This window comes from Temnothorax curvispinosus, unplaced genomic scaffold (genome assembly GCF_003070985.1).
Source record: "Temnothorax curvispinosus isolate PA1 unplaced genomic scaffold, ASM307098v1 QBEX01015250.1, whole genome shotgun sequence".
Taxonomy (NCBI): domain Eukaryota; kingdom Metazoa; phylum Arthropoda; class Insecta; order Hymenoptera; family Formicidae; genus Temnothorax; species Temnothorax curvispinosus.
The window spans coordinates 1-25,970 of record NW_020225030.1 but is presented as its reverse complement, the minus strand read 5'-3'; the positions used below and the strand labels follow the sequence as shown (position 1 = coordinate 25,970).

Sequence of the window (25,970 nt, the reverse complement as noted above, 5' to 3'; positions counted from 1 at the left end):
CCGTCATAAATTTCAAAATTATTAAGCTCTCTGGATGTTTTTGCAAATAACGCGCGCGAATTAGAGACTAGACGATTAAATTATTATTTCGCAAACGGAGCAGAAAAGTTGACTGTTCTCGAAACCAATTTCAAGGTCTCTTATATTCGCACTATTCGCACTGTTCGCAGTCTGCCCGCACTTGTGCAGTCGTCGCTATTCAACATCACGCTGTTGAATAGCGCTCGCATTCGTGAAAGGTAAAAAGAGTAACGGACAAAGGCTTGAAGACAAAGTACTTGAAGAGTATCGATATTTTATTTTAAAATATGTATATCAATAGAAAACACATACGTAACAAGCGGAAGACCGTAGGGCTGATCAGTCAGAAGCTTTCAGGCCTGTAACATCGTTGTTTCTTCTCTCTCTCTTTCTCTCTCTCTCTCCGCGATCTCTGATCGATCCAATCAGCAATATTGCTTTCATAAGTACACAGTCAAACCTTGATATTTTTTCCTTTATGTCTTCCCATTCTCTTCCAATTTGTCTTCTCGTTCCGCTCTCCTGTTATTAATCAAGTGATGGACGTGAGATAACGGGAAGAGCAGCGCGACGGAAGCGAACTGGGAGAGAGAATAGGGGGAAAAAAAATACAGAAAGGAGAATCACAAAAATCTGACTGTATAAAACGATACTTGCGTAAGGAACTAAAACGTGCGAGTTCTTTTCGCGCTTTTTCTTTTACCAGTCTTTGACCTATCGTGCCCTAAAGCGTCACGCTGCTTCGATCATCAGCGATTCGTTAAATGGTTGTTAATTGACGTGACACCGTGACGCTATGACGCCGGCGCCGCGGCGAGACAATTTTCTTGCTGCGGTCAATGTCAATATGCTGTCAATAATGTATTTGACAGGTTACTCTTAAAGTATTTATGTATTTAAAAGCTATTTTTATCTTCATCCTACAAATATATGTACAATAATTACGACAAAAGATAGACTGATAAAGATTCATCTGATATACTTTTCCAATAAAAAAAATCTATTACACGCAGTTTTATCAAGTTGATAAATTGCTTTGGAACGCAAATTAAATTGATGAATTAAATGACAAGATTTTTCGCATCTTGTTGTCGCTGCGATATAATAGAAGAATAGCGGCAAACTTTTACATTTATATTTCTACAAATATCGGAGACAAAATACTCATTTAATCTGCGTTTAGTCATAGAGAAGATGTCAATGCAATTACATTTTCCGATGTTAGAAAAGCTTGAACATTTTCGGGCGGTGAAAAATAATTGAAATATTTTCCATCACCCTTTTTTTGTCAATTTTTTATGTAGATGTTGAAAAAGAAAGGAAAATAAATTCAAATTTCTCTCATTTCCGTGTTAAACGAAATTCATTGCGGGTTCAGATAGAATTCGATTATTAGAGAATCCGCAAAAGAGAATTTTAGACCGCGCATCTAAAACAGTAATTTTCAAACTTCAAGCATTTAATATGACGATTTGTATATTCAGTAATTTAATGATATTTATCGTTCCATTTTTATTGCCATTGCGATACTATTTCATCGTCCTGATGAAAAAGCGCGAGACATCTTCGTACAAATCTGTATTATAAAATCGTTGTAGTAAAATGTGTTCGGCAAATGTCATATTATCTTTTTATAAAATTACTTTTTGCCTGAATTAAATCAATTTCGTTCGGCAATAGATATATTTGTTAGGATATTCGCAGCTGTCGAGGACGTATCCCTCGTTTCGCTGAAGCGTTGCATTATGTTTCTGAAAAAGAGAAATTCTTCATGTGGTCACAATTATAATGTTACACTGCTAAATCTTAAATAAGACGAAAAATTCAAAAGGTAAATTAAACAAACAAATTGTCGAAGGCGATTGACGATAGTAAAAATGGGTTTTCAGGTTTTTACGTTAATGGCTCGATAAAAAATAAAACTTCAGAGAATTTAATTTTATGCGTATAGGTGAATGTGCTCATTCTTTTTTCTTCATCGACTTTTTGCTATTTTCTCATTACATACCTTTTCTGCTCACCAAGCAGTTCACTATCCCTTTCTACGGCGATCTCCGCCGTCGTGCAGGCTCTTGATTTATCGGCGCTAAACTGTTGCAAATCCAAATTGCCGTTGTGATTACATCCGTTTTCGCATCTGCTCAGATAGATATCCAGCAACGGCGAACGGCAGGTGTCGCGTGGTGATAGATAATCGGGATTGCTCGGTGATAGAATCTCCTCGTAATACTCTACGCTCTTCGGTTCTAGGCCACTGACGGTGGAGCCATACTTCTTCGGCAAAGTCGACGTGCTTCTACCGCAATAGGAAGAGTCCGCGACACCGTCGTTCAGGAACGATCTCGACAGGGTACTCTTGTACGAGGGTACTCGAGTGAGATCGTTGTCCGCAATGACGTCCGTGCTGTGATACTTGGCGCGAGACGCGACGAGGTCCAGCGTCGGGGATCTCACGTATCTCCTGAGAGATTCGTGTGAGGAAGACGGCAAGCCCGTACTACCGTAAGGATCGAACAACTTTCTCGCTTCCGTCTGATGACCGTGCAACGACATGTTCAATGCGTCGCTGCATCTCTCTCGGTCGACCGGTGATTTCCTCGAGGACACCTCGTCGTCGCCGTACAAAATGTAACTTTTGTCCTTCGCCCTACAAAATATTTTTAATTACTCGCAACGGTTGGTAGGAGAACTCTTGGTTTGTAAAGTGATTTATGAATTAAAAACGTAGCTCGATTTATTTTTCATATCCTTATTTCATCTAGTTACGGATATATTCAAGCTTATATTTAAACGGGCGAAAAGTCGCCTTGAAAAGAAGCAAATTTACCTCATCCTGGGAACTCCATAATTATACGATCGGTCTCGGTCGCGGTCCCTCTCTCTAAAACTGTTGAAGCTGAATCTTCTAGGCAGAGTCACGCTGCTCACTCCCGGTGGCGGCGCCGTCAAGGATGGCCTCTTTCGGTCATTGAATCTCGAGTAGAAACTGCGCCTTCGTATTCGATCTATTACCGATTCCGAGCTGTCGCCACGCATGAATAGAGAGTACGACGGCGATGTCGGCGAGTGCAAATCGCTGCGATTGTGATTCAGGTCAGCCGAGCAGATTGACCAGGAATCGAAACTTTCGGGCTCCTCGGGTGAGAATATCTCGCTGGTGCAATCATCCGGTGGCTCTTTAGCCTCTTTAGTCACTCCGTGGTTAACGTCGTTGAACCCTTGAGAAGAATTCAGCTTGATCTCTCTCGATTCTTCGTCCTGTACAATCTCTTTCGGTTCGCCCGAAACGAATGCCTGATCGGCGACGGCTCGCTGGCTGGAGCGAGCTGGATCGTTTCCACGCGATTCCACGTGATTTTCTATGATCCTGGCGCATTCGGTGACCTCTCGCTTCAGATCGGCAACGTCCCTCGCTCGCAACGGCTTATCGATGATTATCTTGTTGCCGGTAATGTTGGCGTGGTGCGTCATCTTGGACAAGCACTCCATCAGTTTGTCCGAACCACACCTCTCTAACGGATCGTCCGTTTTAGGCGATCCGACAGATGGGATGGCGGGATTCGCCCTGGGTGACACGGACCTAGGCGAGTCCGGCTCTCTCTTGGGAGTCGCGTGTCTAAATGCGTGTTGCGGTATCTTGGACAGATCGAGTTTCAGATTCGCCCTACTCGGCCGAGATTGTTCCAATGGCTGTTGCCTCGACTGACAGATATCGAAGCTCGAGTCGATCCGAGCTGCGGGACTCGTTGGAACCGCGGGAACTGACAAGTCCCGCGGCAAAGCGCTCAAACTTGGACAGTTCTGAGAATTCGCCCGCGGGGCTGCGGCAAGCGATTTAACATCGTTTACATCGACGTTATCCGATCCAGTATGGGTTTCCTCAATGCCACTCCGCGTCGCATTTGTATTTTCCGTAGCATGTTTGGCATTCATGGGCTTTTCCGGCAAGTCCGACTTGGCCCGTGTCGCGGCCGCGGTCGCGGGAGTCTGATCATTGGGATCGTTTCCTTCGATCGAAATCAAACCTTCCTTTCCTCGTGCCGTGACATTTGGACCTTCGGGACTCTTCTCCTTCTTCATCATCACGGGTTTCTTCGCATTTGGCAGCTTCGATGATTTGCCTTTTTTGTCGGACTTGTTCTCAGAGCTGTCGGACGATTTCTTGACGACTTTCCTCACAACGCGTACTATTCTCTTCTTAGAACCATCGATCTCATCTTTAGCACAGACCGCATCTTCCTTCGGTTTGACCAAATTCTTAATCTTCTTATCGACTTTATCGACATCTTCGCTTTTGTCGATCCTTGTCGCGACGGACTCGTTCCTCATGCCTACTAGAGAGCTAATGTTCCTTTTGGTTTTTATCAGTTTCTTATCTTCGCTACTGACGATGGAATCTGCGTGCTTATCTTCCACGATTTTCCACAGAGATTCCGACTGGTCCAACGACTTTCTTTTCGGTGAGTCCACTGTTTTGTCTAGCTTTATTTTATCCACGGATGACGACGCCGAGGAGTCCGAGGATGGCGCCATTTTTTCCGGCGTTCTTTTAATTTCCCTCGATTGCTTTTCCATCAAAGTTTTCCTTTCCTTAACGATCGACTCTTTTTCCTTAGCTTTCTCCTTGGGCGGCGATCTTTTCAACTCGGTCCCTACCTTCTCCTTAGGTGGCGATCTCTTGTTCTCCGGGAGCTTTTTCGTCGACTTATTGTCGGTTCTAGGGAATTTCGTCGGTATTTTACTCGTCGCGGTTACGTCTTCCTCCATGAAAGACGACTCGACCGACTTGACGGCCTTGGGCGGGCTCCTCTTCAATTTGCTCATAATCGCATTCTGCGTCCGGCTGCCGCCGTTCGCGTTCCGTTTGGTGGTATCCGCGTTCGTCTTGAACAGTCCCAATACCGACGTCACTCGTCCCTTGGATGGCGTCACATTCTTCGCGTCCTTGTTTGATCCTCCACGACGCGAGAGATCCTCCACGCTCAACGTTCTCTTCACCTCGGACAAGCTCAGTTCCGCGGACGGACACTCGGCGGACACGGGCGGCGCGGAGCACTCACGCAATTCGTGTTCCTTTGTGAGATCGCCTGAGATCGAGCTGCCGTTCATCGTCGGCTTCGCAGCCGTGCTGGTCGTCTCATCGTTAGAGCGCAACCTCTCCAGCTTCTTCTCCAACGAATGCAGAAAACTGCTCTTCGAGCCTTGTTCGGTCTTCGCTCTCTTTTTCTCTTCCTTGTTGGACTTGTCCTTGAAGGAGGAAGAGGAAGACGGCGAGGAGGAGGAGGGAGAGGAGGAGAAAAAAGCGGCGGCCGGGACGACACCGTCCAACTTATCCTTTTGCAGCGCGTTTATCTCATTCTTTAGTTCCTTACAGATCTTTTCGTCCTTCGAGTCGTCCTCCTTGCGCTCCTTGCTCTCATTTTTTCGCCTCATGAACCGCGACTTCCGACGCTCGTTCTCCGCCGCTCTCTGCGCTTCCTTCTCCTTCACGTACTGACTTTCCTCTCGCGGCGTATCGAAAAAGTCCGGTCGCAAGAAGCGTGAGATACGATGTTTCGGTTTTTGGCTTCTATTGCTTGGGTCCTTGGGTTCGGCCTCCTTACCGTTGCCGTTGCCTTTGAAGAGTTTGCTCAGAATTGATCTTTCCTGATTAACGCCTCCGACTGACGAGTCAGATGAGCCGGCGAGCGACTTTCCGCGGTCCACGCTCACGCTCGATTCTCTAGTCAACGAGCCCGAACGTAATCTGAGACTCGGAATGCAACTGCGTCTCTTGGTGCATCCCAATGACAATGGATCCGAAGTGGTCATCAGAGTCTCCTTGTCGCACTTGTCCGTATCCTTGTAATTGCAGTTGAGATTCGGATTAAATTGTTGCGACGTCAAATTCTTCAATTTCGACTCTTTGATTAGATTCTCCGCCGCGAGCAATCGGTTCTCGAAACTCTTTGAGAGATCGGACCTGCAGACCGACTTGCCGTAGTCACCCAGATTCGACGAGGATTCCGTGGGTGAGATTTCGCAGGATCTGGCCGACTGGCTTGAGGTAATGGTGGTGGTGATGGTGGTGTTGTTCATCGATGTAGCGTTCGAGTTGCACCCAGATATCGATGTATCCTCCAATATGGAACCGTCCTCCGTAATGTTGTCCATGTCCTCTTTGAGTCCGCAGGCAGACAGGTGCGTATCGTCGCCGGGCTCTTCCTGGATCTTGTCCGTTCTGTAACCGTGAAAGCTATCTCGCCTCACGTTACCAATGACGTTCGATCTAACCGATTCCTTGAATCTGCGACCGAGCGTCATTATATGTTTCGGTAGAGGCGGCAATAGCTTGTCATCGCAGTTGTCGTCATCGTCGAACAGGCTGATGCTTCTTCGTGGGGAGTGCCGTTCCGATTTATCGTATTTGCATGGCTCTAGCAAGCTGTTGGCCCTCCTAATACCTCGATCGAGCGATCTGCCTCTGTATTCGGTCCGATCGGAAGTCGTGGTCGTGGATGTGGAGTAACGTTTTGCAACCTCGCTCGGCCCTACCAGACTTTGCGCCATATGTCTCGTTGGCGACTGATAACTGTTCCTGTTGTTGTCGCGCGCAGATGATGGTGAACGCGGAACGGATTGTCGGGTTTGCTCAATAAATTGCCTACTCAATCTACGTGCCAAGCTGGGAGTGAAATTCTGCTCCAGAGATTCTTGCGCCTCTTTCCTCATTTTCGCCGCTGTTTCCGTTTCCATGTCTTCCGCTTTGCGTGTTTCTTCTACATTATCTGAAAGCAATCGAGACAGAATCTATGCATATTCCCACATGGGTGTGTGTCCGCATATATGTGTCTGCACATATGCGTGATTGGATAACGATTGCATGTTGTTCTTGTTGCTGTTGTTGTGTTGTAGGATGTATGCATAAAAATACTCTCGTAATGTCATTATTTTTTCACACCTTTATTTCTACATACATAAATCCTTTTTATAAAATTTGTCGAAAAATGTAATAAATAAGAAGAGACATCCTCTCTTGCGCTCACTCGCTCACTCGTTCACTCACTCTCTCACTCTCTCACTCTTTCTTTCCCCCTCTTCCTCCCAAATTTTGTCAAATTTCACCAGATGTCTTCTCCCTGTATGGCTATACGTGGTGCAACTGTATTCATATACGTCGATGTATATTTTCAAGTCATGGAAGCTCTCTAAACGTGACTATTACGCTCTGCGGGATATGAAGTTAGAGTATAGTGGAAGATTTCGAAATAATCTTAAAAGAAAATCATGTACAAGTAATAGCTCATTGAAAATATGCATCAACGAAATTGTAGCACTAGCGTGTATACATACCGTATCTTTTTTTATATTGAAATATTAATACAGAAAGTTACAAGTGTATACTCATTTAACAGTGACCATGCAACTAAAAGGTTCGTCTTACATCTCTCTCTCTCTCTCCCCCTCCCCCTTTCTCTCCCCGCGGGGAAACAATTATAGACTTCAAGTAACAAATAACACACAAAGTAATAGTATTAAAATTATGTCTTGTAGAATAAATATTCATATATGCATATCACTTGGACTTGGTACATTTCTAAATCACAGTATGTTAAATGAGTAGACTCAGGATAACAAGTGCACAGTAGGATATAATATTAAATACAATATATATATATTGCATTACATCAAAGCATGCGAAGACAATATAAAGTAATAAAAACGCTGTTATTTAAACTCTTAAAAACACAACAAATATCAGCCATCTCAGACAAGGGTTAGCTTCCGCGCTTGCAAGTATACAATTTTTTCCCTTTTTTCCTTTTTTATCAAATAACAATGTCACATAGATAATTCTCTTTCGTATAACAAAGTTACTCTTGAGTTTTTAGAACATGGCAACAGATAACTTATCTAATAACGATTTTCGCGAGTGCGCGGGTTCGGTATGACTTATTCCAATGCTGCACAATGTCGCATCTCGTTTATGGCCGTCACTCGCTAACATCGGAGCTTTCAAGTACAATCGGTGTGCTTAAAACTATAGGTATACGCATCTCACTCACCATCGGTTCAATATGCATTAAATATGTACACTGTCGTGTACTTTCTCATCTATTTTATGTTTTTATATCACTTTATCCAAATATGTATATTTATATATATCTGTGGTACACTTAAGAATAAATCATACCAAAAGTAATCAAGATTCATAAAGACTCGCGAACCGGATGTTTGATCTCATTCAAAACGCACATAATAAAAAGGTGTTAAAAGTGTATATTGCTTTCGAGCTTTGTACGTTGTTGCGCACAAGCAAAATCATTTATAATGCGAGAATGCGTATGTCTTCCCATCGTGATGAAAATTGTACCGTTTTACCGGACGCATCGATCAAAGAGACTCTATGTGATAACATAAAGAACCAAGTACATTTTCGAGAAACACATCGGGCGAGTGCGCGATTTCACCGAATGGCGAAAGATTCCTTTTTCTTTTTCTTTTATATTCTCAGATGTACAATAAGGCTACGTGCGACTTTACTGGCGTCACATTCACTTCGAATTAGGCATACAAGATATCACTACCTAACTTGGTTTGTCTACTGGGGATTACCGTCAGCCCGCCTACGTAGAGTCACTCGCACGGTCGCTGCAACAACCGTCAATAAAGCCGTCAATCAACGTATCACAAAACGACGCTGTTTATAGATTTTTTTTTAATGATATATCTTTGATAATAATAATTGTTTGCTAACTTAATGGCTAAATGCGATGTCAACGAGAGATATTTAATGTATATCTTATTAAATTAAACAGGGTCTTCCTTGGATTTTCTGACAATTTTCTGTAATTTACATCGTTTACAAAAAAGCTTATATTTTCTCTCTTATCGTCGTGATTATTTTCCTTAATTCTTAATTGCATAATTTTACTTTGTATTTTTGTAACTTTGTTACATTTTTAGAAACGGGATCGAGACTAGTGAAACAAAAGCTACTTTACGTTATCGATTGAATTTTCTCATAAGTAAATAAAAAGAAGGTCGTTTTAGAAGTCCCTGTCGTTAAGTTAATCATGTCAAAAAATCATAAAACTTTTACTACGATTCTGATATGCACACGAGAGTGCTAACAAACAATTATTTTAAATTACTGATTGAAGAGTCGACGATAGACGTAAATTAATGCATGAATTTGAAAAATTTAAATGGATATAATAAAATGGATTTCTGTCTTGGGTAGTGGAATTGAGACTATTGTACATTGTATGTGGATATGTATGCAGACATGCTCCAAAATTTTTATGTACACTAGGCGAATGAAAAAGAAGAAACTGCTACTACGATGTTATGAGATAATTAAAATCAACAGCGGCAGTGCATTGCAATAACTATGGCATATTACAAGGTTCTATGTAAGGCAGAGTGAGCTTGCTATTTACTCTAATGTTTCCTGACGTTTCCTTCATTTATTGGGGACAGATCCTATTTGTTATTTTATTAGCTATTCTCAATATTCAAACATATAGGTGTATTTCGTATTAAAAATTAAATTAATTTGCAACCACCCCATTACAGACTTACAGACCCTGCAGCTTTATGTAGATTTGAATAAATAAAAGGGAAAAAAAATAAACAATTAAAATTATTAGGTAGGTTGCCCCAAAGAATTGGGTCATGCAAACATGCTTTTGAGAAGCATGCAGGATCTAAAAATAGTATTGTAAAAGAGATTTGTTATCCCTCAGTCATATTTTTAAGAGAATTATATAGAATAATTCTTAATAACATGTCGGTTGTCGGTACTTAAAAGTTAAATCTGAAGTTTGAGACAAGAATGAAATACGAATAGGATTTTTTTTGTTTTAAGATACATTACGATGAAAAAGAAAGATATTTAAGTAATTTCGGCAAATAAACGATTCGTGTTAGTCTGTTTTCATGTAACTCTTTTCTCTTATTTCTTCGGATTCTACATTCATCTCTTGAGGTACCGACACATTAGGAAGAATTGCCACACGCGCACGCGTATAACTTATATGTATACAAGTAAATATTACTTAATGTTATATCAATTTATGTAATTTTTTCTTCTTTTTTTTTTTTTTGCTTACGAATCAAATATTCAAATAAAATCGCAATTAATAAAAGATCTGTTCCAAACGTATACCCATCTGTGCCAAACATGAACCATATAATTAATCTATAAGGTGTTAGTATCAAAAGTCGCAAACATGTTCAGGCAAGAAATCAAAAAAATTAATATATTGGAAAGAGAAGTAATAAAAAAGACAGAAACAATAAGGGTAAAAGTAAAAAAAAAGATGTGCTTTGTCTATCAACGACTCGACAACAGCTAGATACTAGGAGAGATGCATACTGAATACCATCCAGCATTTTCTCACAAGGCTAATAAGTTTAACTAGTAACGAAATAGCATGATGATCACAGCAATTTAACAGAAGCTTCTATCATCCATCTTACATACTTTTAATTCACACTATATACATGATCGCTATCAAATTATCAATCGTTATGATACTCAACTTGTTTACACACACACACACACACATATATATATATATATATATATATATATATATATATATATATATATGTAAATAGACAAGTTGGGTAAAAGGCAAAAAATTACAAAATCTTTGGCTTCTGTAAAAATGTGGATCAACATTCTATAACATTAAATATTCCCATGTACAATTTGCAGTGGACCTTGATCAACAATGAATTCGTAGATTATTTAAATGCTAAGGAAATATGTCACTTTAAACATTGACTTTCATTACGTATAATCATTGCGTATAATTTATTCTACGATCTCGCGTGTAAGGTACCACATTAAATTGTAAAATATGATTGTATTCTCTTACCTCTGGGTAAGGTGTTGTTCCCGATTTCAAAGACACTCTCTCTGGAAGGTGTGCTACGCGATCCAGGACTATTTGGAGTTCCGGGATTAGAAGTACTGGCGGAGTCTCTCTTCGAAAATATATCCGCATCGCGATTCAGAGAATGTTTAAATTGCGATTCCGACAGCCGCCTGTGCGCACAAGAAAACGACAAAATGTCACTTCTATGCTATACGACAAATTAGCTCTATGGTAGATTTACGTATCATTAGGAAAACATATGATCGAGCATATGATAGAAAGGAGATAGCAAGAGAAAGATGTTCACATCGAGTGGAAAATCTTGTGTGAAACGAGAGAGTGCAAAATAAGCAGGAGTCTACAAAGACAAAAGTATCAGTACTGGCAAGGTGCAAAGATGTTGGCAAGAAGCAAAGAGTGTCAGCCTATAGCAGGTATTTCGGGCTCGTTTATTTTCACAACCTGTACACTACTCTCGGGTATCTCAAGTGGCGCATGGTTAAGCCAAAGTGGGAGAAATTAGGTTGGCACAAACGTGTACACGTATATATAATGCGATCTAATTTTTAACCTGCTTGTAGCGTGTGTCCAATTGCAATTTCTGTATTTCGTTTTATTAAACGGCGATTCCTACTACTTGTATCTCAGCTAGCAGGCGCGTACACTAAGTTCTCTATTACAATCTCTTTCTGTACAATTGGACTCACGTAGTCATGGTCCGTGTTTCGACATAGCTCTCGTAGCTTGCACAGACAAGCGTAAAACCATCATCTCTCATCATTATCATTATCAAAGTGAAACATTCTTAAATAACAAGTTAGTCCAGTTAAAAAACGTTTTATCTCGAGATCTCAGTATTAATCTAGTCTTATTCTCGATATATGCCTGTGCGATATATTAATTTTAACTTTGGAAAATGATGAGTATAGTACTCATACGAATAATAATTCGAGATTGTGTATTTACCTGGACAACGGTTTGTTAAGACCCCAAAACGCTTGCGATGATTGGGAGCCGAGTCTACCAAACAGTCTACTGCTTGGGAAACCAGCAGATCGATTATCATCAACGTTGAGTCGCTGCGTCAGACTTCGCACTCTGGACAGCAATGTGGAAAACAAGTTTTCAGCAGTCAATAACTCGAAACCGTCATCATCATCGTCCTCGCCAGACGACAAGCTGTCGGCGTGCTCGGATGGTTGCCTGGATGGTCGCGAACTCCTCAACCGATGCATATGTCTTTGCAACAAATCCTCCCTGTCGAGAGACGAAGTATTATACAAATTTAAGTTTCGTAAAATCTTGAATTTATGATTTATTGTTGTCGAGCTGACGCTCTCAAAACTTAAAACCGAATCATTACGAAACCGAATTTGACGAAATGTCAAGATTAACTATATTATTTACCCATGCAACGGAGAGAAGGGAGACTCGTCTTCGCTAGCGTCCGATAAAAGAGAGCTCATTCTTCTTGGTCTACCGAATCGGGATCTCGATGGATTCGTACTTGTCGGTGTGCCAGTCTTATTCTCCGGCTCCAGACTCCCCGATCTGGGAGTAACGTAACCGCCTCCCTCTACCGCGATAGGAATTATGTACTCTCTAGGACTCTTCCTGATTGGCTCCGGTCCTATGGTTGAACCGAGAGCGCTGTCCGTGTCTGAATCGGCGGTCGATTGGCGAGACAGAGAATCTGATCGTTGAGACATCGATCTCTGGGACATTGGCGGTTTAGGCGGTGGTGTGGACGAATGCTGTGTACGCTCAAGTCCTGCCTCTACCTATAATTTTCATGACAATTTCGCAGATGTTAAAAAAATCGATCCTTATTTCGTTAATTTTCAAACTCTAGAAAAGTATATGTATGCTTCCAAAATAAACACTGTTGATCTCTCTGTACCTGGATAGGTATAATTCTTTCTTTCGGCGGTGCAGCCTTAGGTCTGCCTTCTGGTTCTAAGCTTGAACTTCTGTTTGCATGAGGCACCGCTGCGGCAACTGGGAACGCCACCTCCGATCTTTGCGTGCGCAATTTCTGCGGCTGAAAAGCATCAATCTTAGCTTCTACCTCAGACTTGAATGCTACAGTTTCTGGCGGCCTGACTCCGGACAATGTAATTTCAGCTTTGCTTGTTTTTCGTCTCGGTAACGTTGCACTCTTTAACATTATTTCCATTTTACTAGATATCTTAGGTTCCTCCAACTGCGAATTTTCGACGCCAGTTGTGTCAGACGTACTTGTGATCTATATTACAAAAAAAAAAGAATAGAAAAGAAAAGTAAACAAAACTAGATGTGAGCCGAATATGTAGACAATCGAATGATATGAAATGATATGAAATACATTAACAACAGCATTTGAGTTTCGTACTTACAGTTGTTTCTGGTGTCGCTGGTTTAACATCAAGGCCGAATTTCGTCTCGACCGGCGTAGAGACCGACACCGTGGCCGATCGCACGTCATTCGGCGCAACCTGTATCTTCAATCCGAGTTTCTTGGAGTCCAGGCTCTGAGGCGATATCTGAGGCGGCGAGCCGTTCAATTTCTTCTGCATTGGAGGCTTACCGATGGCACCACTAATAATATCGACAGCGCGTTTCTTCGCTTCATCTCGCTTATCCAATTTGTCCTCGGTAATCATCTCTCGATCTCCACAATCTCCCAGTGCTAGCTTCTGCTCGTCCTTCTCGTTTTTCTTGTTGGTTGGTACATCGATGATAACTTTGGACGCGCTGACTTTCGCAGGTGGTGGTGTGGTTATAGACGAAAGACTAGCCTTTCGTTCAAAGGCTCGTTTCGCGCCTCCTACGTTAACGCCAGGAATAAAGATCTTTTTAGGTTTCTCGTTTTCCGCGGTAGACGACAGTTGATTGAACTTTTCAGCTGTCTCAAATATTTTAGAGCGCCGTCTCTCGACGGGTTTAGCAGGTGGAGCGTCGTTTGTCACCTCATTCGACAGCTCGGAATCCAAGGAGAGTGCTTTTTCTTTCAGCTTTTTAAAATCGTTCTCCGTTGGTTCTAATTGCTGCACGTTATCTTGCGACACGTACGTCTCGTTTCTGACGTTTGTGTCGCTTTTATTTGGCACTTTTGATTCCATATTGCCTGACTTATTATTGTTAAACGCTTTCTCGTTCGCTACTTTATTCGTGTTTTCTAAAACAATCCTCTCGATCACGTCTCCGTATAAACTATTGTTAGGAGACTTGGTACACTTTTGTTGCGACTTGTCTCGCTCATCGCTAGCCTTTCGATCGATCTCACAGATCTGCTGAACGCTCTCGGTAGACAATGGCTCACGTGACTGTTGATATTCGTTTATCAACGGAGTCTTACTTCTCTCTTTACTTGACGATCTCTCCTTCGATTCTTCGATCAGCTCTAGACAAGCTGCCGTATCTTCTATTTTATCAAAGTCAACAGTCTTACTCATAGGAACAGTTACAATGGCTGCCGGTTCCACCTCCATCGCCTCTTCCGAAATAGAATTTGGAATTGGAGCCGAATGATGCCTAGGACAAATTAAATTTTCATGCCAATTAGAAAATAATTTCAAGACAAATATATCTATAATATCTCGACGAGGATTTACCTTGACGAAGATCTGTACGCCCTAGGCTCTCTTTCGTCTAACTTTTCTTTCCTTCTGGACCTCTCTTTCCTCTTCACGCCCGCCGCGGCCGTCTCGTCCATCGACGGTGTTGTCTCTAGTTTTCTCTTAGCGTCTCCAGCTGCGGAAGACCTCGGTTGTTCCTCCTCGAACAACTCTCTTATCCTTCTGTCGGAGCTATTCTGATCGAGTTCCATTAAGCTACCGACCGAATGACATCTAGTAGGCACCAAAGTTTCGGAAGACACATTATTTGCGACATCCCCGCCTGCCTGCTGATCGCCTCCCACTAGCAATTTCTCAGCGCTGGCCGACTGTGGCACCAGAGAGAGCAACAGATCTAGTCGAACTGGCGTCTGAGCTGCCAAATCCTCGGCGATATCGAGACAATTCTGCTCGTAACCTTCGTTCACCCACCAGTGAGTACAGATTCTCTCGATATCGGCACGTCTGCCGGGACATACCGTGAGCATCTCCTTTATAAGCGGCGAAGCGGCTAAAGCAGAGGAAGATCGATTGAGTTGAATAGAATCGAATTGTCGCTCTATTTACTTAATAAAAATTCCGCAAATAAAAAACTTGCTTCAGTACGAGAGTTTATTCTTTATCGAGTCCTATACTAATTCAATATCCGAGAAATTGACAACAATTTCTCGTAATTTATAGAGCCGCGTGAGTCGACGCCGCGGCCGCGCGCGCATACGAGCATACTTATTATACTCACGGGATGGCTTTTTGGGCTCGAAATAATCGGATTGTGAGATCTGTTTGACTAGTCGTTTAAAGTTGGACCCATCGAAGGGCATAGCACCGTAGACCAATGTGTACAGTAGAACACCTAGACTCCAGCAATCCACTTCCGGCCCGTGATAAGGAGTTCCTTTCACTATCTCCGGACTCGCGTATAACGGACTGCCGCAAAACGTGCTTAATAATCGCTGCTCGTCGAACACGTTCGAGAGACCAAAATCGGCTATCTTGGCGTTTCCGACTTGGTCCAACAAAATGTTCTCGAGCTTCAGGTCTCTGTGACAGATTTTGTGTTTATGGCAATAGAAAACAGCGGTGGCTATCTGCCGGAATATTCTGCGGGCCTCGTGCTCGCCCAGAACTTTTCGCTCGCTTAGATAATCGTATAGTTCTCCCCCGGCCGCATACTCCATTACCAGCACCATCTTCTCTCTGTTTTCGAACACTGTAAAAGTAAAAGTACAACACGAGATTGCCTCTCAAGAATCTCGCTGTGGGCATAAGCCCCCAAGCAAGGGCAAGAGCATAGGCAATATCATTGATTAAAGCTAATTTCAAAATCGTGTACCTACACCTATACCTACGTATATCAATCGATCGATTCTCTTTTCTTACGTGTCAACTTATCAGCTGTCACGTAGACAAAAAAGAATGTATTCGAGGCTAATTGTGTAAGATTAATAACTAGTTTATAAATAGTATAAATCACACTCCTACACTAACTGTGTCATTCAAATTGTAATACATTATGTTATATTTTACAAACAACGTTACCTTCGTAAATGTGAATAATATTCGGATGTTGAACACTCGACATGATCTGTATCTCCCTCCGTATTCTGATCAGATCAGCTTCCGTTTCTATTTTGCATTTTTTAATTGTCTTTATTGCCACCTCTTGACCAGTCTCCTTGTTTATTCCCAATTGCACCTTACCATAGGTGCCCTGTCCTAATTTCTTTATAATGTCGAACCTGCGAGACATTTCGAGACGAGAATATATCAGACGGTTTAATCGGTTTAACCGAAAATCGGTCTATCCGAATCTGACTGTGGAACGCAATAAACGCAATAATTGCGATTTATCTATTGGATTAATCGCTACTTGGATTGGCTACAGTGCTACGCTAAACTTTTATTCATCTCAAACTATTTATACTTGGCAATTACTGCATATTGGAATCTTGTTTGGTTTCATGTTTTTTGAAGCCACTTGAAAGCGCGTCTTTATAAGCAGAAAAGAGAATGAGTTACGCGACTTATCAATTAAAATCGATTTACAAACCTTTGCTTCAGCTTCCGCTTGTGATTATGAAGGCGCACGCCACCCGTGCTCTCCATCCCCCCCATTATATTATGTATACTTGCTTCTCCGACAACCATCTTGTCCGCGTTTATCTGAAAAGAAGACACATCACAGATTCAAATGTTTTTCCGACGTGTACTTGTACACTCTACCGGCAGGAATGCCTGGACATAAGACATATACAAATACATGTACAAATATGTCATATACATATCAAAATGTCCAGGCATTCCTGCCGGTCAGTGTACATTTTATTTTAATTTCACTGTGATTTCGTCGAGATATTAACATTATCATAGCACGATTCTTCTCCTTCTCTCTCTCTCTCTCTCTCTCTCTTTCTCTTTTTAATCGCTTCCTGTCTTCCAGGCGAAACCGTCGCGTCGACGCGGACGACGTCCTACTCTCTCGTAAACGAGGATGACAGCGGCGAAGGGTGGTTATAGCCATCTGAGTCTTACATTAAGAAATGAAGAAAGCGAAAGCAAAGAGATGAGGAAAAGAGACAGAGAGAGAGAGAGAGAGAGAGAGAGAGAGAGAAGCAGAATGTGGCAAGTTTATTTCAGGCGTTGAGACGCCAGTATACGTGCCGACCCGTCGTCGGTGGGTTTCTTCTCCGCACTGTCTTCTTGTCCTCCCTACACGTACCAAAAAGACTCTTGGTCGTTAATTTCAAAAATTCTTCAGAAAAACTCTTCAGGGTAACATTTTTAGTAAAATATACCTTAACTGAGCACAATAATCGTCTATATTTTTTCATCGATCGCTGATATCTATGTATAAATGATGGGCATCACATGCCGATATAATCAATGTATTCAGTGGAATACCTTGAAGGAGACTCGATAAAATGACAGTCAAGTTAAAATTGTTAAGTACAATAAAATGTAAATCAAAAATAGCAGAAAAAAGTCTCAGCACCTGCGATAGAATAATACGTTATTGGGAAAAATGGAAGATTAAGTATAAAACGAGAAAAGAGACTTTCCTCAAAGAGAGCTAGACACATACTCTTACTGATTTCTCATACTTGATTTTGTTAGGCTATAATCTATATAATCTATGTAAAACGAAAGTGTCAACAGTATAACAATGGTATGTACAACAGTACTTGGAGCTCATTGTCAGTTGGTTCGATATACGGTACGGATAGTATGGTATGTATTAACGAGCTCAAATTCTAAACTCTAATTCTAAATTCTAGTCTCTAGTCTCTAGCGACTAAAGAGGCATTATTCTTACTTGAGCGGTGCCAACGATCGCGAATCACGAGTCAAGCAGCCAATTCTCATAGTCTTTCGAGAGAATTTTTCGTCGCCAAAATAGCCCTCGCAAGCACTTGCATAAATTACGCCACAGTTTCGTCAAGCCTCGACGCTGCCTGGTTCGCCGGCGAATTACCACAAGCATCGCATAAAGCATAAAGCATAAATCACAGACATAAGTACGCGAGACGTTTTCAAAACGGTTGAATTCTATCTCGTCAAATCAATCCTCCATCAATTATATCACAAAATACCAATATATCGACGACCTCCGTTAGAGTTACTAACGATTGCGAGTAAGATTGTAAGAGATCGAAGATGAAGACAAGACTCATCGTCAGTTAAGTATTATATGTACATTGAAGGAATCAAGACAAAAGCAAACACTCGGTGTTTAGTTGTCGAGATGCTCAATATCGGGAATTATAACAGATAGCGAAAAGGAAAAGTGCGACTCGATGAAACTGACGACATTTCGTCGCGGGCACCCAGCAAGGTCCGCCTCCCGCGGCGCGAGCGCTTGGAAGATAAGATCCGAGATCCGAGAGGCGAGGAGCGATTCTGCCCTCGTCCGAGTCGTCCGAATCGTTCGAGACAGGAGCCTCAGCCTCGTCGCTCGGCTATTAATGCATCGCGCGATGGATAACGGCTGACTCGAGCTCGAGGTGCTTGCGCCAAGGATGAATGAAACCGAGAAGGCGACGCGACGCGACGACGTCGCGATGGCTCACGTTACGGCTGGAATACGGAAGCTTCGTTCGACTGTACTCGCGACTACGTCGCTTGAACTAGGAAAAATCGGCAATGAAAATTGGTGCGAATCTCTCGCCCGCTCCGCTCTCGATACACTCCCGACCCGATCGGTCGCTCGCTCGATGCGTTACGGTATTTTTAGCGAGCGTAGACCCGCGACGGCAAAGCTCCTCTCGTCGCCGTCGCGTCGGCGGTTTGATTTGATTTCCAAGGACCGACTCTCCAACTCTCGTCTCTTCCTCTCTTCGCGCGCAATCAGCCGATCATTCGATCTCTGGTCACTCCGGTCGCTACTGGTCTAGAATCTCAAGGAATTCTATTCCAGAGATTCAGCGATCACGATCTACTATAGGTAGGACATATCGTAATATCATTTAGTACCTATTATTTTGTCTCCTCGAGGCTTTTGCGACTCTTTGAGAATCTCTCCAAGAGTCCGACATTCGACATCCGACTCGATCGAGTGAAACAAAACACGGGCGACGCGGGTGTACGAAGACGTACAGTGTATTGTATTTACGAGAGCGGCCGCTATCGTTGCATGACCGTATCGACGAAAATAGCGTTCCGATACCTCAAAGAAATTTCTTTCTGATAACAAACCATTTACGGAACAGTAGGCTCGAGCTTGCGATTACGTACACGCGCGTCGTTCTCCGTGGCCCGTGGGCGAGCGCGCTGAGCTCCTCTTTTATCATTAGGAAACCGCGCGACGACAACCGTCTGAACCGCTCACATCAGTCTATATTGTCCACAATAGCGAGATCTGAGAGAGACAACAATCATATTTGTAACATTTTCTTTCAACTAGTAATGCAGGAAATGCTGTCAAGAGTGCGTCTGCGTACGTATAATTAAAATATACCGAGAGATTGCTATTACTTTCAATATGGTCAATACGGTGATGCTTTTAAATAACGTTACCTTTTTTACTTTACCCCTGTTAGATATCTTCTTTTAAAAAGAACATGGTGACACCACGTTCAGAAAATCTGCCTCTTTTTACGTGCTTTCGCCGGCATTCTCTCCACGTATGTTTTTTCTTCTTTTTTCTCCAATTCTCTGTAGTATTCTCTGTACTTTTTAGTCATTTTGATTTTGAGCAGTTGTACATATCAATAGATCACTTGAGATGTCGGCCGAGTGCATTGGTTGTTTTTGAAATAACTAAAAGAATGCAATATTACAGAGAATTCCTGGCGAATAAAGTAAAGGTAAAATAACACGATACGCCGTTTCACATAAAATTAGACCCTAGGTACTCTCCCTACGGTTACTTTTTTTTTTAATTTAGCCTTTCCAATGTCTGTTTTAAATCTCTCTAACTTTCCTCTGCATTCGTCGCTACCATTGCAATACCTCTCACCCTCCTCCCCCCATCTCTCTCTCTTCCTCTCTCTCTCTTTCCAATATCCTCCAATTATTCTCGGACAGCCTGACATTTGCGTCAGCAGGTTTATCACGATTTTCTAGCTTCTAGCGTTAGCCTTTCTCCGCGGCAACAATCGTCTCGTCATTTCGTTTCCTTCTCTCTCTCTCTCTTCCGTGTTCTCCCTGACCGCAACGGATAATAAATTCGTCGCGGATGTCGGTCGCCCACGGTGACGATGGAAAGCTTTGAATGGGAGTCGCCGAGGAAGACACATACGTACGCATGCACACACGCTCGCGCCGGCCGCGGCCGCGGTGGCCCGGCTAAAAATAGCGGGAATTCGTACCTTACAGCGTGAACTCTGGAGCGCGGATTATTCCTTTTTTCTCTCTCTCTCTCTTTCTCGCTCTCTCGCTCTTCCAGGCTTCATCCGACTGACTGTCCGCTCGCTCGTCCGTCCTCGCGATCCTCGAGCAAGTCTCTACCGTCCACCGTCCACCAGCCACCAGCCACCAGCGAACGCGAGCCACAAGCGGGACCGAGACTGAGACCGCAGTATAATCGTAAATGGTAATGTCTCACGCACACCCTCTGACCCTCTGAATCCTGATTCCTCTGCCTCTGAAGCGAGAGCCTTTGTCACTTGCCGGTCACACGGTGAGGTCCCTCGAGCTTTCCTGGACAATCACGAGACACACGGCACGTTTCCACTTCATTTTGCTGAGCACTCTTCGCGAGAATCGCGAGACGTCGAGGTCGTCGAGGAGGAGAAGGAGAAGGGGGAAGAGGAGGAGAAAGACAAGGAAGACGAGGAAGACGAAGTAGACGAAGAAGACGAGGACGACGACACGGCGCACGGCTCGAACGCTGCCATCTCGTTCATCTTTATTTACTAATTTTGGACATGAATGCTAGAAACGGCTGAACGTTCGATGCGTTCGGAGTGTTCGCTGTGTTCGGACCGCGATGATTACGGCCACACAGAGGCGGTGACGGTTAGCGGTACTAGCGGTACTAGGTACTACTAGGTACTAGGTACTAGGTACTAGGTACTAGGTACTAGGTACTAGGTACTAGTGACAGAATCGACTCCGCGGACTCCGCCAATCGAGAGTGGACCGCTTAACGAGCGCGTATCCCGATAGGTTGCCGTCGTTTGCGACGTATTGTAGAACCAGCTTAAGGGTGCGATCCACTTGGCGCTTCAAACGCTCTTGGAAACATTTTATCCTTGTTGTTTATCAAATATATGTTAAACAAATGCTCACAAAATGCTTTTGAAGCGTCTAGTCCTCTCTAGTCTAGTGTGGATCGCACCCATTGTCCGAATACATTCATATTGCTTTCTCTTTCTTTCTTATATTTCTTTCTCTTTCTGTTTCTCTTGCTTTTGCCAAGAAATGGTGAACCAATTAAAAGTTGCTACCGTATGGCCAGACTCTCTTTGGTCTGTTCGTTTTCGCTGCACTTCTGAACTAGTGCAATAAGTTGGAATGAAAGAACATATATTTGTTTCATTCTAACTTATAGCACTATTATTACGTTTACGCGAGCGTTACTTCTGTAGTTACTTACGATAATTCACTTGTTTACACAGAATGAATTATCGTAATACCACAAAACCCCGTTTAAGGCTCCTGGTCCCTGAGCCGAGAACTCTGCGTTGACGTAGCGCCGTACCGTCGCGGCAGAAATAAGAACTCTCTCCTCTCACTCTCTCCAATGGAGAATTCTGTCTTGTGACATGTTGACAACCTTATTTTAAGTTGCGGTTTGCGGTATATTTCTTTATTATTCGCTCTGTACTTGTGCTCTAACGTTTAACGTATTCGTGAAACTCGTAAAATTGACCGTATGGTAAGATTTGCAAGAAATATATATGCGGAAGGAACATTCACCACTCCTTTCGATAGTCGTCAAACGGCTTGTTTTCCGTATGTTTAGGCTTTGTTTTATGGTTGTTTGTTTATTGTCGAGGGAAAAGGATAGTATCTGGTCAATTTTTGAAGTGTGCTGAAACGATCTGTCGTGATTTTTTATTGAAATGTTTTTTTATTTCGGAAAATACCGCAACTTAAAATTAGGTGTTTTCCTCGTTTCGATAGTAAGAATCCAATATGGCCGCGGTGACTACCCAGGAGCCTTAAGAAATTGACTAATTACAGTCGAATTTGAGAAAAATATCGACTGTGATTGGTCTATTTTCTTACGGCCTTACGATTATGACTAAAACTTTGTTACGTGCAATTGCCTAAATAAGGAACAAGATAAAGGAATTAGGAATAAAGCATGTTGCACCTCACTTTAATGTACGTGTACTGAAGTAAGATGCGACATTCCCTTATTCCTTATTCCTTTATCTTATTCCTTATTTTTGTCGTTGTGTCTGAGCCCTTAAGGTCAATCCAGACAAACTTGCATAGCGCATAAACATAAGCATAAGAGAATTGATTGGTCCATATGCATGTGCATAAGGAAATAGACCAATCCGTTTCTTTATGCATATGGTTATGCACCTATGCAAGTTTGTCTGAATAGACCTTTAATGAGGGATGGGACACCGAGGCTGCAGGCTGCAGGATGCTGATTGGTCGTCCGCCATTAATGGGATACTTCCGCTTTAAGTATATTTTAGTAAAGATAGTAGGTGCATTCGGGGAGCACGCTATTAGCACAATTATCGTCCAAAACTGTTCGAGGAGACGCTTTGTGGCGCTGTGATAGTCGATGATGACGTCCCTGTAAAGGCAGTGTGACGTCATCACTCGCGCTATTTTCGCTATTATTTTCGAGGTGAGGCACGAAATACTATTGGCGCTTAAGCTGCGTTCGGGGAGCTTGCTATCGCTGTCGCGCTATTGGCTCTTCGAACGAAGTTCATAGCGTTTGCGTTTATAGCGTTAATAGCGTCTCCCTGAATGCACCCAGTGTATAGCTAGGCTGCATTCGGAGAGGCTGCTATTAGCGCTATTGTATCATTCCATCTTTATCGCTCATTAAATGTAAAACAAGGATAGAATAAGCAAATAGCGCTAATAGCGCGCTCCCCGAATGCAGCCCTGTGTATAGTATATGTCACTAATGGTCGCAGGGGAAAGTGATCAAAACAAGCCGTATGCCGTATTGTCCTCTAAAAAAAGGCAGGAAGAAATATAAGAAATATTATAACTGATAAAATAAGAAAAAATAAAAGTGTAAGTATTGTACTTAATAAATCCAATTTTATTACAATTGAATGTGATTTTATATTATCATTTAACACTGAAATGAGAATATATATAAGAAAATACATAACCTCAACTATAAATCATCAAATTAATTAATATTAATAAATATAAATTATTTAGAAAATGCGATATTGCGAAGCAGTTAATTGTGGCAATTCAAGTAAAAAAGTCTTCAAAATGTGCCATTTCCCTACCTCTCCGAACCGAAGAGCAAAATGGATAAAAAATGTGGGGCGTGATAAGTGGTCTCCTAAAAAATATTCAACATTATGTGAAGTGAGTATTCAAGTTTTTTGTGATTTGAGTTTACTTATATTTAACTTATATTTCTTATTCTAGAAACATTTTCCGATGAAATGTGGGAAAATGCACAAAAAATTGGGGAAAAAAAAATTAAAAGCCAACAGCAGTTCCCAATCGTTTTGACCAGCCAACTCTTCCTTTATCTTTACTTACAACTATTTTAGGTAATTATTTATACTATTCGAATAATAATCATAAAAAAATTGGCAAGTAAATGATATTATTTTGATTTCATTTTAGAAGAGTATATTGAAGAACAAACTTCAAACAATCATTCTGAACACAATTGTGATCAAGAAATTAACTCGGCAAATCATGAAATTAACTCGGAAACTTTAAACAATCATTCTGAACACAGTTGTGATCAAGAAATTAACTCGGCAAATCGAGAAATTAACTCGGAAACTTCAAACAATCATTCTAAACACAATTGTGATCAAGAAATTAACTCGGAAACTTCAAACAATCATTCTGAACACAGTTGTGATCAAGAAATTAACTTGGCAAATCAAGAAATTCACGTTTTATTTGATTCTAACATGCAGTTAAAATGTTGTAAGTATTTATTTTATTTTTTACAACTGTTATCAATATAATTATTATTTATGCACTGTCTTCTTTATATACTATTAAATTTTAAATAATTTAATGATCGTTAATTTTACAGCAAGAAACAATGAAGACGCAAAGAAAATTTTTAAGTTGGAGAAATTGGTTAAAAGATATGCGCGAGTTATAAAGACAATGCAGACGCAACACAAAAAACAAAAAAAAATATTTCTAAACCGCATTCAGAAACTTAAACAACAAGTACGTGTTAATAATACTATTTCTGCTCTTTTTAATGATTTAATCACAAGTTAAAATCATTAACCGACAGTATAAGAAAGTACCTAAATGGTGTCATGCCACATTAGTAAAAGCGTATAAATTAAAGTTTTCTTGCGGAAATTCTAGATATCAAGAATTGTTAAATCAAGGACATCCATTGGCTTCAGTCCGTACATTAACAAGAAAATTAGAGAATATAAAGTTTGAACCAGGGATTATTGATGAAGTTTTTGATTTCTTAAGTATAAAAATATCTCATTTTAAAAAGGATACCGATAAAGACTGCATTGTAGTATTAGATGAAATGACAAAAGTAAACAAGAAGCTTGTCAGGCTTTAGTTATCATGCTTGCTGGCATTGCTAGTCGATGGAAACAAATAGTTGCTTATCACTTTACTACAAAAACTTTAAAAGGAGTAGATTTAAAAGATGTCGTCGATAATGTTATTAAGAAAAGTGAATAGGCTTACGTATTCATGCCATAACTTCTGATATGGGTGGTGCAAATCAGGGATTGTGGAAATTATTTGGTATTAATGCCAATAGATTTTCTCGCGTTGTAAGCATCCTTGTGATGAAAAAAGAAAACTATGGTTTTTTGGTGATATTCCACACTGTTTTAAAAATATTAAAAGTGGATTTTTAAATAATAAATACATTGAAATGTCTCAAATTTTTGTAGATAAGTACAATCTATCTACGAATTTAGTAGAAATAAGTCATATATAAGAATTAGTTGAAACACAAAAAGATTTGGATTTTATGCTGGCACCAAAGCTTCGTGAAGAATACTTAAATACAAAAAATCATTTCTTGAAGATGCGGGTTAGTAGCGCATCTAACGTATTGAATTATGATGTTAGCTCAGCATTAAATTTTTTAGCTGAAGAAAAAAACAAAGTTTCTTATAAATCTACATCGTGGTTTGTACAATATATTGCTCGTTGGTTTGAAATAATGATTGCGCGCTATCCTCTCTTTGCTTTGGGGAAAAAAATGGAGGAGTATAATAAAACGATAACATTTCTCAAAGAAGCCATAACTTTTTCTTCTGAATTAAAAGTTGGAAAGGATCAAAGTTGGAAACCATTTCAAACATCAGCTATGATATCCACTACGTCATATATTCAAGTATCAGAATATTTACTAAATAAGGGTTTTGATTTTGTTATGAGTTCGAGATTTAGCCAAGATTGTTTAGAAAATGTTTTTTGCATTGTACGGTAAAAACATCCTACACCAAATTCCATTCAATTTAAAAATAATTTAAAGCTAATCACAATATCACAATATATGGAAAATGTCAGTCACGGTAATTATGAGGAAGATGATCGAACTTTTTTATCAGAGTTTTTAGAAATTTTAGAAAAGAAAAATACAAAAAAGACTAGAACTAATGATGAAAAGAAGAAAGAAGAAGAGGACGGCAATAAGGAAAATAACTGTGATATCATTAATAATAATAATATTAATGGTAATTATAATAAGCATAATAACAATAGTAATAATAATAACACAAATCTAAATAGTAATCAAAGTAAAAGTATTATTATACAAGATTCTACACCAACTATCAATGTAACAATTCAACTTAACAATATTGAACAAAATATTTTATCAAAATCAAACAAAGGGCTTGCGAACCAGCAGGTTGTTTATGCT

At 41.0% G+C, this 25,970-nt stretch overlaps 1 protein-coding gene and 1 long non-coding RNA gene across 11 annotated transcripts; one reads left to right on the top strand and one right to left on the bottom strand.

Moving 5' to 3' along the window:
• Positions 1 to 275: 275 nt before the first annotated feature.
• LOC112465497 lies at positions 276 to 20,924 on the bottom strand. Of its 9 annotated transcripts, XM_025033063.1 has the most exons (17): positions 20,293 to 20,924; positions 19,499 to 19,741; positions 19,178 to 19,340; positions 17,799 to 17,937; positions 16,536 to 16,648; positions 16,025 to 16,224; positions 15,225 to 15,695; positions 14,483 to 14,996; positions 13,265 to 14,402; positions 12,790 to 13,134; positions 12,297 to 12,670; positions 11,856 to 12,146; positions 11,597 to 11,632; positions 10,890 to 11,059; positions 2,849 to 6,788; positions 2,030 to 2,668; positions 276 to 1,772 (listed from the first exon to the last, which is right to left on the bottom strand). In XM_025033063.1, exons 5-17 carry the CDS (start codon positions 16,631 to 16,633, stop codon positions 1,682 to 1,684), a joined length of 8,307 nt encoding a protein of 2,768 aa, XP_024888831.1. In that variant the 5' UTR covers positions 16,634 to 16,648; positions 17,799 to 17,937; positions 19,178 to 19,340; positions 19,499 to 19,741; positions 20,293 to 20,924; the 3' UTR covers positions 276 to 1,681. The 9 variants fall into 9 exon arrangements, with proteins under 9 accessions (XP_024888831.1, XP_024888828.1, XP_024888837.1 ...); XM_025033060.1 differs by lacking the exon at positions 17,799 to 17,937; XM_025033069.1 differs by lacking the exon at positions 17,799 to 17,937 and having other exon boundaries at positions 12,790 to 12,930.
• Positions 20,925 to 22,934: 2,010 nt separating this feature from the next.
• LOC112465494 lies at positions 22,935 to 25,791 on the top strand. Of its 2 annotated transcripts, XR_003042024.1 has the most exons (6): positions 22,935 to 23,140; positions 23,294 to 23,449; positions 23,513 to 23,640; positions 23,717 to 24,031; positions 24,144 to 24,286; positions 24,434 to 25,791. It is a non-coding gene; the product is annotated as an uncharacterized LOC112465494 (long non-coding RNA). The 2 variants fall into 2 exon arrangements; XR_003042023.1 differs by having other exon boundaries at positions 24,144 to 25,791.
• Positions 25,792 to 25,970: the final 179 nt, after the last annotated feature.